This window comes from Prorops nasuta, unplaced genomic scaffold (assembly GCF_024137725.1).
Source record: "Prorops nasuta isolate Cenicafe-Biocafe unplaced genomic scaffold, Cenicafe_Pnas_1.2 PNAS00006, whole genome shotgun sequence".
In the NCBI taxonomy this organism is placed as follows: Eukaryota; Metazoa; Arthropoda; class Insecta; order Hymenoptera; family Bethylidae; genus Prorops; species Prorops nasuta.
In genome coordinates, this window is record NW_027116803.1 from 941,804 (window position 1) to 955,307 (window position 13,504).

Sequence of the window (13,504 nt, forward strand, 5' to 3'; positions counted from 1 at the left end):
TTCTTGAGAAGAGGAAGACGTATCCCTGTCCTTTCTGCGTTAGGAGCTACCAGAACAAGAGCTCCCTTAATCGTCACGTTAATTACGAGTGTGGGAAAGAGAAACAGTTCTCATGTCCCATTTGTCAAAAAAAGTTGATACAAAAGAGCGGTCTCTATAAACATATGCGGAATGTACACGAATTACTATTCAACCAATTCTCCTAAATAAATGCTTTTACATCATAGCGTCATATCCGGCATATCCTTTATCATTTGTTTCGTCACCGTTCTACGATGCATTCGTTGAGAGGAAGCTTTGTTGTAATTTTTTTTTCTATAATCTTCTCTCTCTCTCTCTCTCTCTCTCTCTAATACCTCTCTATCCGACCCCCCCCCCCCTCTCTCTCTCTCTCTTTTTATCCCCCCAGCAATTATAAACGAAAAGTACCGAACTTGTACAATTTGACGAGCACAGAAATCAGCCTTCATGGTCCAAAGACCTTCGTAGGCCTTTCCTCGTTGTAAATATATATATATTTATAAATATGATCCGCAATTTATATAACGTTTAATAGCAATATTATTAATAACGACAATAATGAACCATCTTACGAGACGCATCTTGTTTGCCTGTTTGATTAAGACAACGGGATTTTGGTTTCTTTCGTCCAAGGGAATGGTTTTAAAAGAAGGGAGAGAGGCTTTTAACAATTTTACTTTGTTTCCAAAAATGTGCATTAATTTGTCGAGCAGATCGAAAATGAAAATTGTCCTTTGAAAACTTTCTTCAGAAGCCTCTCGCTCTCCCTTTAACGCAAGATCACACACATCCATGCTGATTTCCCGAATCCACCACGATCATTCGTAAAAGCTAAAGAACCTGTGCTCTTATCACCAGAATAAAAAAAATACCATATTAACTAGCTATAAATAGATCCACAGAAAATGGAAGAAAAAAAGAATGATAGTGGTTGGACGAAGGAAAAAGGTCGGGCAAGTTACAAGGTACACACGCATTTCTGGCAAAAATTTTGAAATCTTGGGCGCACCTATATCTTCGGGGCTATTGGCTGATACATTGTGTGTTGGGTTGGTTACGGTTTTAATCCCACTGATCTCTTTGCCAGTTAGATAGAGCGACACTGATCAAAGTCCCTCTCGTCTCATGTTTCGGCGCTTCCGCCACAACGATCAACCCAAGTTCTCGACGAGTTTTCCAGGACTCGATGCTAGAGGGGAAAACTCTGTCGGGAGTTTGGGTTCTTCGAAGAGGACACTGTGATCGTGGCCGGAGGGAAAGACGAGTGAGATTTATTAATTCTAATTTGTGCTGATCTCGCGTCCTGTTTGGCGCTGGGACTTGTTGTAGGAATGGGAGCGTTGCTGTCGTTGCTGAAGTCCGAGTACAAAGGAGGGAACTGGAAGAAGTTCGGTGTTTCAGCGAGTGGCCTTGGGACATCCGGCAGCTCGACGAGGAGCAGCACTCGACGCTTGAGCGCAGCAGCGGACAACAGGTTCGACGATTCGGGCAACGAGAGGTCCTCGTCCAATCAGGAGGTGGTCTTCCCGGACTCTTTCGAGGTGCTACCACAGCCGAGGGACTTGAGTGTCGTTTACATGGGAGTGTCGCACGAGCAGCAGCGCAAGTTCAGGTGCCGTTTCTGCGGAAAGGGCTACAGATGGAAGAGCACGATGCGTAGACACGAGATGGTCGAGTGTGGTGGTAAACCACCGGCCTTCCAGTGTCCCGAATGCCCGTACAAAGCTCGTCAGAGGGGAAATCTCACTGTCCATTACAAGAGACACCATCAGAAAATCGATTTCGACGCCAGTGCTTAACCTCTCACCTTATATCGTTCTTCTTCTTAGATACATTCGCTTTAATCCCCTAGAGAAATCAAATCTTCTTTCTTCTTTTTTTACCCTCAGCTTCATTCTCAACCCAAACTTCTATTCTTGCAGTGAAAGCTTCATGCAAATCTTCTACGACGATTCAAGTATTTAGAACATTTTTAACCTGACGTTTCTGCCTTGATGAGGAATGCGACGTCAAGATTTATCATAGTCGCGTTCCTCGTACAGGAAACTAGACTTTTTCAACGCGTGACCTTCGACTAGAACAGTATTCTGTAGGGTGATGGTAAAGGATGATTACTGTAGGGGGAGAAAGTCGTGGGTTGTAAACTTCTGTGTCAAGAATTATAGTGTAAGGAGAGAGGATTGGAAAAATGCATAAATGTGAAGACACCAATCGCACTCAATGGTCAAATAGCAATTATTGCAGTTTTAAAAAACAATTTTTTAATATTACAGTTTTATGTGATTAAATTTATTGATTTCGACTTACAGAGTGAGGTACTTGAGTCACCCCAGAAAATGGATGCAAAAAGACATTTTACCTCTTTAAATACAAAAGATATTCAATTTTTGCATAAGACTTTTTCGAAACCTCTTGTCATTTGTTTTCAGAAAGATCATATGTGAAAAGTGAAAATGTCTCATAGCTAAAGAAATACGCGTCTTTTTGTATTAATGCTTTGGGCAACTTAAGTAGCTCACCCTGTACAAAGCTAATAATTTTATTGTAATATTATAAACATTATAAAGTAGAATTAATAAATTTAACGAGTTTCACTGCATTGTTGAAAAATTGCCTTTAAAATTATAATCAATAATTGCTATCCCTTTATGGAGAGAATTTGGGGCCTTCGTTTTCATACAATTTTTCCTATTGAATATTTTCCACATCTGTCGAACCAATGATGATTAGCTATTTCGATTCTGGCAACAAAAATTGTCCACCTTATCGTGGATCTTGTATCTAATGATTCGAGGGAGACTTGAAATTGATTCGTAACGAGCTTTATCATCCTTTTTCATTCCAGGGGTTTTCTGTGTTGAAAAGATTAAACTGTTTCATACATTCCATTGTTAGCTTCTTTCTCTTTCGGCTCGACTGCCGAACGTGCCTAGATTGTAGATTTTCTTAAACAAATTGATCGGGGCGAATGCTCCTCTAGTATTAATGTAAAGTGCCTTTCTCAAATAGGTAAAAGTTTTCCACTCGCGGAAAAACTCAACACTCTGTAACTTTGATTAGAATAGCCGAGCGCGTAACGAGAAGCAAGTGGAAGATCGTTTGACTGAAGAACGCTTCAACTTTGACCTTACGCGGTCTTTTAGCTTCTATTTATGATTTTATCGATTATCCGAAGAGCAAACTTACCCAAATGCGTCAACGAATTTTCTTAGTAATTTCTATCGTAAGACCATTTCGATTAGTTTTTTACTTAACTTATTTTACCACATCGAGCCACCAGGCTCGAACTGCACAATACTTTCTCTTTTTATACCCTAGCGATTCACTAGTTTTAGCGTAATTTCATTCCTAAATCAACACCCGATTGCGAACGTAAAATTGTAAAACTATACGATGAATTATCGCGGAGAGACCAGGTTGAACCAGGAAACAAAAAAAAATACGATAATCTAGACAATTGTTTTTTAATGATATTTTTAAAACGCTCGTTTATATACCGCAAATAACTATATTTTTAGAGAAGCGCATATTCGACTCACTGCGGCTTGTAATTACGGTAAGTCTTTCGGTCCTAGTATATATATACATATATAGTTGTGCGAGGAACGACTCTTTAATTTTCTACGCGATTTACAATAATCACTTTACGAGAATCTTATACTAACTAAAATTTAGTCTCAGGTATGTTAATGGCGACTGAAAGATGTACTGGGCCGCAGAGATTTTAATTTTAAGCACTACTGTACCTTTGTGTGAAATTTTCAATGAGCTCTTGCACAAAGCTCGGGCTTATTAGCTCAAGTGTACGGAATAATTGATCGCTCATGTTTTCCGAGAGAGAGAGAGAGAGAGAGAGAGAACAGAGCCACAAGGCGAGTGAACGAATGGCCGAACTAAGCGAAGCTTCGCATGACACGAAAAGACGAATAGAAGCAATGCACGTTGGACCATTGGCCATTGGTTCACTCACCTTTCTTACGTGAAACGACAATCATGCAGATTTTTACTCGCCTGGACCAGTATTTACACAAACATAACTTTACTCCCATCGCGTTCGATCGATCAATTAATTCGACCATTTAACATCGTTATACTCTTAGGCGTATAAGAACAAATGAATTTTTCATTTTTATAAAATCAATCTATCGACATGCAAATATAAATATATAAATAAACTATATATATATATATATATATTTATAAATATGTATATTTACATAGGGAAAAAGAGAGAGAGAGATAACGAGAAAAAGCGAGGAAAACCGTGGCGGGCGCGCATGCCAATGGGCGCCAGTATTTTTGATATCAGTATTTGCGAGTGCTCGCATCTGCCTAACGTTAATCAATCGCATTTAGCGTTACCCTCACCAAGCCTTCGAATACCGTTCGTAATTAATCATTTAAATACTGTAGACCCGAACACTCGGTACTTGTACTTAATATTTAAGTACTCTTCTTTTTTTTCTTTTTACTTTCGTTTCTCCCACATCTCTCTTTACCGCCTTTTATTTAAGGTAGTTTCTAACAGCGAGCGTTATAGTGCTGTGCGTCTAAAGCACTTGTTCGATATTTAACTTTTGGAAAGGTTTACCAGGCAAATTAAGCATATCTTATTGATTATGTATAATTATTAATTATTCTATTATTATTATTATATTTTAATTATTAATAAAAAACACACACCTTGTTGCGGGTTATTTTCTAAAAACCTGTGTTTACGTTTCTTTTCTATTGAAGTATATATATATTCCAATCCTCGAGTAGCGTATATTTGTGTGTTTTCATATTTTTCATAGATACTCTATTTATATATATTATGTTGAGGAAATAAATTGCTTGAACCTAGAGTTCGAGCAGCTTATTTTTGGGGTAAATCCGTGTTCCTTTCCCACTATCTCGTCTTTCGAGGAGAATTTCAACTTCTGCGGATCATCGTGACAACCCGCTGTAGTACCGTGTAGGAGAAATGACCGAATGACCCAACTGACTAGAAATTTTTGATTTCAGTAAACTGGGTCAACTGGCCGTTCGAACTCGAGACGTTTCCCTGTGATACCTGCGGCAGACAGTACCGAAGATTAATTTCACTGCGTCGTCACAAGAAGCTGGAGTGCGGAAAAGACGCCCAGTTCGAGTGCCTGATCTGCCATTCGAGATTCAAGCACAAGCACAGTCTACAGAGGCACCTTAACACGCACACAGAAATGTACAAACCGCAGAAAATCCCTCGCGAAAGGCGTAAGGTGATAAACAGTGACAGCTTTAAGAGATGCTAATTCATTTTGTTTATCACGATAAAATAATCAACATCGACGTATGTAAAGCAGTCTAAAAATATACATACACTTATGTAATTATAATTCGGGCTGATTGCACACCATGGCAGCCCTGATATTGTTTAAACAAATTTTGTAAGCTGATGAAAAAACATTTATCGAAATAAATGAGAAATTTAATCGATAACTAATATTTGTTTAAAACTGATTCTCGATTTGTTTGAATTTAAGTTACTTTAAGACGAATGGCTTGATTGTATGTGGTTGTATAATTATGGTATTTAATGATAATCAGATATATAGATATACTTATAATACAGCGTCGTTTAGGGAAGAAAATTCATTGTACGCTGAACAATGGTGAATTCATCGATAAATATCCTATGTGTCTGCCAAAGAGTTGGTAGAATCGACGAAAATTTTGGAACACTTACTTTATCATTGGTTTCTTTTCAGGTTACTGGACCCGCGTATATTTCGCTCCACCCCCGCTGCAACCAGCGAGTGCCGTGGTCACGGGCAACCAAAATCCACCAGACTTCCAACCAGTTAAGACGGCTCGTGGCCAATCGACTTACAAGTGTCCGAATTGCAACAGATTCTATATGAGAACTTCCTGTTTGAAACGTCATCTTAGAGTGGAGTGCGGCAAACCACCCAAGTATCAATGTCGAATCTGTCAAGGATGGTTCAAGTATAAACACAATTTATCGGCGCACATGAAGCTTCATGTGGAAGAACCCAAGTACCACTGTACCATTTGCTCAAAAAAGTTCTATCGCAGAGACAAGCTGGTAGAACATGAAAAAAAGATTCATAAAATGTTTCCTAGCTTGTTGTAAAGTGTCAGCTCCGTCTAGTTTGTGCTGAAAATTCCTTATTATAGATGTGCGTGAATAGACAATTTTTAAAAGACGTTTGTAAGAAAAATTTTTATAAGAGCCGAAGCTTCCTCTAGCTCATTTTATAATTTAGTGTCAACGCGCTGTACGATGGCAAATTGATGACAAAATCATTGAGATGTATATCAACGTTATTGCTATTCTGATTAATAGTTAATCGAGCATTAGTTTCGGCTGATTTTATCATTTCTTCAACTTGTTGTAAATTATACATTTCAGAACGTTTAAGAGTGTTCGACGATTTAACCGAAGATTTCGCTAAGTAATTTAAGATAGAAGACACTTATACTTGGTGCTCTTCAGAAAGTTCTGTGCCTGACTTGGCTTAACACATTTTTATAGCATTTATTATATACATACTATATATATATACTTATATTACAGTTTATACACAGATACTATATTATTTGTACAAATGCTTCGAAATTGATTTTCTAAATATTTATATACAGAGTATATATTAGTATAGGATTGTACTTACCAAACATTAAACAAATTTCTTTTTGTGATTAAAGGCGCACTTCGTCGATTTTTAAATTTTGTCTTTAATAAAAATTTTATATATTAAAAATTGTTAATTCTAAACAATCGAATCGATTATATTCGTGGATCTCTTCGTGTATGGGTTTTGATTTTTTGCGAGTCCTGTCTCCATCTAAGTTTTGCATTGATACTTAGAGAATTCGGTTTTACATCATTACTGCGTGGCTAATAGTAGAATCTATCAGGAAATAGATTTGTTTATTAGTAACGTAAAACGTTGAGACAGAGCTTGAGACAAGAGCATGACTTTAGTATTAATTTACCAAAAGTGGATTTCGTATGTCATACTAGTTTTTACATTCATGAGATTTGTTCTTATAATTTCAGGCTATTACGTCTTACTGCAGCCCATACGACAATCTAACGTCTGTACGGATGGCGTTGCAAGAGAGATTTCCTGTGACCGATGTCCCCGTACTTACAGCACCTTGCGAGCCCTCAAATTCCATCAGAGGATCGAGTGTAATAAAGAACCCAGATTCAAGTGTAACATATGTAATTACAGAACGCTCAGACGTACAAGCTTACAGAGACACATGTTGTGCCACAAAAAGGACAAATTTATTCTCATCCCTTCATCTCAATCCCGTTTATAAGAAGCTTTATAATTTATTATATATATATATATATATATATATATAAATGTTATATTAATTAAATTATTATACCTCTTTCAGTTTGGGGTATAATATTTAAATAAAAGGAACAAAGGTTTATTGCGAATTTGCTATTTAGTATTGTGTACTCGCGATAGTTTTTTGTTGTCGTTATTATTGAGAATTATATTTGTTGTAATCTATTTTTTATTTAGGCCAAGGTAATAGGTTTCTGACAGTCAGTGATTTCATGTTAATTTTAGTCAGTTCTTGTACAAAATTATCGTATTTTCTAACTTGTTCAGGATAATTCTTTGGAACTTTACGTAATTTATTTTGTCCCAGTAAGTTTTGAAAATATTTATGATAAATTTATTGTTTTTCAGAATTACCCGGTGAATTACTTCAAGAAGACAAGATATTCCGTTGCAAAGCGTGCGGCAAATGCTACAATACTAAGTTTTTCTTTGAGGTTTCATCATACATACGAGTGCATGAAATCCCCTAGCTTCCCTTGTCATATTTGTGACTATAAATCGTTTAGAAAAACCCATCTTCTGAGACATATGAAAGTACATAAAAGTAAGTAGAAGAAGCGTTTGTGCAATTATTTGCAATTATTCTTGCCTAGAATATACAAAAATCATTCCATGATGATAATTGGACTTTTCCAAGAATATGCATTTTATTGCACGTTTTTATCAATATCGCTTTCCATAAATTTTTTAGTGATGTGATTTCAAATAATGTTGAATGGAACACTGGTAAATCTCAATTTTATTTTTAGATAAATCACCATGGAAAGATTCAAAATACATATCTGGAATGAGGGTGAAAAAGAAGAAGGACTTGGATTAACAGACTTTGACTGCTAGCGGATCATCGTTATCACTTTAATTGACTATATTGTATAATTTTACATTAGATTAGAAATCAATTTTTATTTAACGAGCCAGATTTCTGTATCTTTTTTTCTTGAGTTTGAAAATAGGAACATGTCTTAAATTTAACTATAATTTTATAATAAATACTTCTATTGAATTATTTACAGTAAATCCCGATATCCTGAAACAATAATTTCAACTACATATCACGCAGGTATGTCGATCAGTCTTTAATACAAATGCGTTTTATCACTGAAACTTTTATTTTACATTTTTTTTTATATTATCTAAAAGAATAAAAATATCAAACCCTATAAAAAAAACCATTCGATATATTCCTATCATTATCTTAAATCGTGGAAAGTTTAAGGCAACAAAAAATAGCGAGGAAATCACCAATTAGAACGGTTATTACATTATTTTCTTCCCGTTTTTCAGATAACTGGGAGAATCTCGGAGTTGGGGAGAGAAGTGATATACCGATGCAGGCGTGGAGGAAGGAGAACAATGACGAGTTGAAGATCCCGAAAATTGAAAATTGTATAAAGAAGACGAAAGGCCCGTTCAGTTGCGCCAGATGCGGCAGGTGCTACAAGCGAAAAGATTCGTTGCAACGTCACGTTTACTGGGAATGCGGCAAGGAGCCGCAGTTTTACTGTCCATATTGCCCTCAACGTTGCAAGCGGAAAGCGCATTGGGTGCGACACATCAAAAGACAGCATCCCGACCATTAAGTTGCACTCATTAACAAAATTCACCGAGGAAAAATATTTAGCAACCGTAACACATTTCCTTCAACTTTCCCGTTTCACCCAGAAAAAGAAAAACGATTTGGTTTTCTTGCGCCACGTTCAAAGGCTGCATTGTGAGATTTTATGATTTTCCTTTTCAAAATTGATTACCGTCGAACTTGTTTTCCAAAGGGATCACAGAGTCCAGAAATTGGTTTAATCATTACATTAATTATTGTTTAATTATTTCCTGCGTGTGCACGAATTAACGTGTACGTAAGTTTAAACTATTTTTTTATATTTTATTTTTTAAGCATCCTGACTTATTTTTTTCTTTATCATGTAGCATGTTTGCCTGACTGATTTTATTTATTTCAACGAAAACTTAGAACTCGATTAGTTTGTAATTTTTGTAACTGACGATCTTGTTTAAACGAATGATGAGATTCGCTTGATTTATCCATCATTTATCATGTATTCGCATTAGCCAAGTGCCTTATCGATATTTAGGAGTAATTAGTACGTAAGTAATGAAATGTCGACGATAGTTTTATACGCATTTTACTGATTAAGTACAATTTGATCAGAGTCAAGCACACGAACACAGCAAAAATATTTTTTTATTGCATCACACACACATACGAACAAATACGCGAATACTGATGATATCACACAACGATGTATTACGCTTTCTTGTACTCGGTGATAATTGGCTATTGCGTGACTAATCATAAAATTAGCGTTTCAAGATTAACGTGCTCTGAACCAAATAAATTTCTTAATAAAGCAGAAAACTATAAGAAAAAACTAACACTGTCTGAATTACAACAAATTACAGAGTGCGAAAAACGCGCCTTTTGGTTTTGCCCACTAATTTATTCTAATTTTATTTTACTTTTTTTTCTTTGATTTCCCTTCCCCCACCCCTAAATTAGACAAAGTTTTAACGAAATGAGAAGATTTTCTTTTTTTCAGCCAAACGTCACGTTAGAAAAATACTCTTCGGATAAAAGCTTGCTCCTTACGCTCCGTTGTACAAAGAAATCGGAATGACCTTGCTCACCTCCAGCTCCCTCGGTTTCCAAAAAGAAGCTCCCCTTTTTTGGACGAAGGGGAGTAGCATGTGCACTAACTTTTCGTGAAACTTGTACATAGAGACACGACGACTTTCATCGCTTGCGCCTCGAAAGGAACAGCTGACAGGACCTCCGAGGCGGGACCTTGTAAGAGATTAAGGGAGGATGAAGTTTAAATGGAAGCACAACGTCTCGAGAAACCGTCGTCGTATTGAAGTCGAACGTCCTGTTCCTTTCATTAGCGCGGATACCGCTCATTTCTCGTATGCGAAACTCATAGCTAGCTGCTTGGGGCTCGAGAGTAAGGATACACGAACGTGCATTTTTCTCTTTCTCTCTTTCTCTACTCTTTCTCTTCTTTATTCTTCTACTTTCTCTCTTTCCCTCTGTTCTATCTCTGTTAATAAAAAAATAACCTCTCTACCTTTCAACCCCCTCCCCCCACCATTAAATTTCTTAAAAAATTTCCCTATAAAAACAAACCCCTGTCCATTTCTCCCAAAAATCTTAATCAATTCTCACTAAATCTCTCCTGTCTCTTCAGCTCTATCGAAGGATCCTCGTCGAGGCTCTTCAAGGTTCGGTAAATGGCCGAAGGGGGAAAAAAAACAAATATTCGTGTACTTTGGCACGAATAGAGAAACGAAGGTCAAGACTGGTTTGACGAGAGCTTCGACTAGGATCAGTTTTCAGGTGCCACACGTCAGAGCACTGCAAGCACGATCGTCGCACAGCACACTTGCATATGTGGATGTCGAGGAGAGGCTCTTAAACGATCGTGCAGCTTGGATGCATCCTACGATTAGCTCGTACTCTGGAACCGACAACCTATGTCAACTCTCCGCTGTAGCAAGAGAAAAGCCAAAGAAAAAATAAAAAAAAAAATAACTCACCCCGCTATATAGCCACTAAGCTTAGAGTATTTACTAAACTCCCTCGCTAATCTCTCCGAAAGAAAAGGACGAAAAAGCCCTTGCAATCGCAGGCGCGCGTGCGCACGCGCGATTTTTTTTAAACTCTCGAACTAATAAAAGCGGGAATAATTGTGTTCCAGCCGAGGACCTCAGCATCACTGGATTGAAGTGGGCAGCGGCGTGGCAGAGATGGAGCGTGCCTTCCATCATGTGGAGATCCGGTGCTGGATTGGGTAAAGGACTGGGCTCTGCACCCTCCACTCCGGAAGGTTTCACCTGTCCAGCGTGTGGCAGGATTTACAAGCTGAAGAGCAGCCTGAGGAACCATCAGAAGTGGGAGTGTGGTAAGGAGCCCCAGTTCCAGTGTCCGCACTGCGTGTACAGGGCGAAGCAGAAGATGCACATCGCTCGGCACATGGAGAGGATGCACAAGGAGAAGATATTCAAGCAGGAACTCGTCTAACAGCTCGTGCCTTGTCGCGTCGTTTCGCTTCGGGTCGTGCGGCGTGGAGGGGAACGCGAGAGGGACCACCGAGCGTCGATCGTCCAACGGACGGATCGATGGATCCTCCTCATCCTCATCCCTCTTACAACCACCAGGACTCGCATCAACGTAACCAAGGACGAATTTAACAACCCCCCTCTCGCGCTACCCGCGCGTCCGTTCGTTCGAGCGAGACGATTCGCCACGACGACCCTCAGAATTTCATCGTTGATCCACAATGATCGAAGACTCGGCGTGCCGATGAATCCGCTGCTGTCGCGGCAAAAGCGAAACAACTGGACGGTCCATGTCCGTAACTTGGATTCTGTTTTATATTCTCTTTTTTAAGCTCTATTATTATTATTATTATTAATTATTGATCGCTCGGTCGAACCGCGTCGATCGATCATTATTATTATTATTATTATTATTACTAGTATCATTATTATTGTGTAATGAGATACACAGCGTATAAACGAGAGAACGAGTCTCTCTCGAATCCGGGTCGTAGGGGAAACAATTCATTCGCCTGTACAGCGTAGACCTCTTCGTTTTGGTCGCTTCTTCCTTGTCCAGCCGTCGCGCTCGTTCTCCAACTCCCGTCGATCGTCCTCAGGTTCGGCAAGGAAGGAGTCCCGCGTGAGTCGACATTGAGAGAGAGAGAGAGAGAGAGAGAGAAAATCAGCGAGAGAAGCCCGGATTGGAGGGAGACCGTCCGGAAAACCGGAGCTCTTCCATAGCAACCATTCTGGTCACACTGGTTCCATATTTTTAAACGGACGATGCCGTGCACGTGTGGCTTACTGGGGACAGCGAAAAATACAAACTTGAGAAAAAACTATCGAGAGGGAGAGAGACTATAGTCAACGCGAAATTTCAGGGATGCGAGAAACTAACACGCGCAAAATAGACTGTTCGGCTCGAATAACGTGCTATTCCTCTACTACATTTGTTTTTTTTTTATATTTCGAGGCTATATACAATTGCTTCGTAGTAGCCCGCGAACCACGTCCTCGAGCGATGAGCTTCCCCCGGAAGACGGCTGCTCGACGATCTTGCCATTCCGAAGGACTCTGACGAACTTCCGGAGCCACGCGAGCGTTCGGGAGACACTGGCTCATCTCCATCGAAATCCACAGCGAAACGTATATTTATAGGTACGTTGCGAAATATCGATCCGATCTGTGCCACATCGGAAGGTCAGAGTGGAATGGTGAAATCCTGCGGGTGTAGTCCTTCGGACAAACATCAGTATTAGGCGTGCATTTATACGTGGCTCATCGCGGCGAGTGGCTGTTCGTTTTCCTCCTATGTTCCTTACATTCACACGTTTATATACGAGACAAAGAGAGATTGTGATTGAGAAAATGCGTAAGAGAGAGAGAGAGAGAGAGAGAGAGAGAGGTTTAGGACGACGAAGGGAGAGGGCGAGCCTGTGGGAGAGAAAGAAACGGAACAGATACACACATACACACACGTACATACGTATATTACCGCGAGGTATTCCTACAGCATTGTGATCGTCAGACTGCCAGATACACAACAGTAGATTCCTATGCGATGCATTTAAGTCTATATATATTTATATATTGTATATCGTTTATAATTTAAAATAATCTCCTTTAATTAAGTGTCCTCGTTAAGCCACCTCGTATTCCTCTCGTTTGACCCAGAGTGCCACTCGCATGAGAGTCGGCGAACGGGTAGAGCCACTGCCGATTTATTTCTTCCTCGTGCACGTTATCGAGCTGACGGATCGATCGAGTATAGTATACTATAGATAGAATACCGAGCAAGGATCTTCAAGGTCCACCGATAGCAAACACTCTTCCACACCCGTCACAAGAGACACGTATAGAGGTATTCGGGGAGGGGGGAGAAGCGAAGAGTCCTGAGAGAGAGAGCACGTTTTATAGACTTATTAATCATTTTAAGGGACAACCTAAGCTCTGTCCACGTATTCCTCCTCGCCAGTTTATATATTTTCTCCTCTCTGTACAGACAGGTCCTCCTCCTCCTCCTCCTCCTCCTCCTCCTCCTCCTTAGATTGTAAAGCTCATCTCGTGTCATTTCGTCC

At 39.2% G+C, this 13,504-nt stretch overlaps 1 protein-coding gene across 2 annotated transcripts in view; it reads left to right on the forward strand.

Moving 5' to 3' along the window:
• Positions 1–13,504, forward strand: part of lola (longitudinals lacking) — a 110,927-nt gene that overhangs the window by 80,619 nt on the left and 16,804 nt on the right. The window contains exon 7 of one of the 2 annotated variants that reach the window (XM_066728287.1): positions 1,351–1,976. The exons of the other annotated variant lie outside the window; for it this stretch is intronic. Coding sequence (XP_066584384.1) covers positions 1,351–1,820 — 470 coding nt within the window. The 3' untranslated portion in view covers positions 1,821–1,976. Of the gene's footprint in view, positions 1–1,350; positions 1,977–13,504 lie in introns of those variants that run through there. 2 annotated transcript variants of the gene reach the window in all.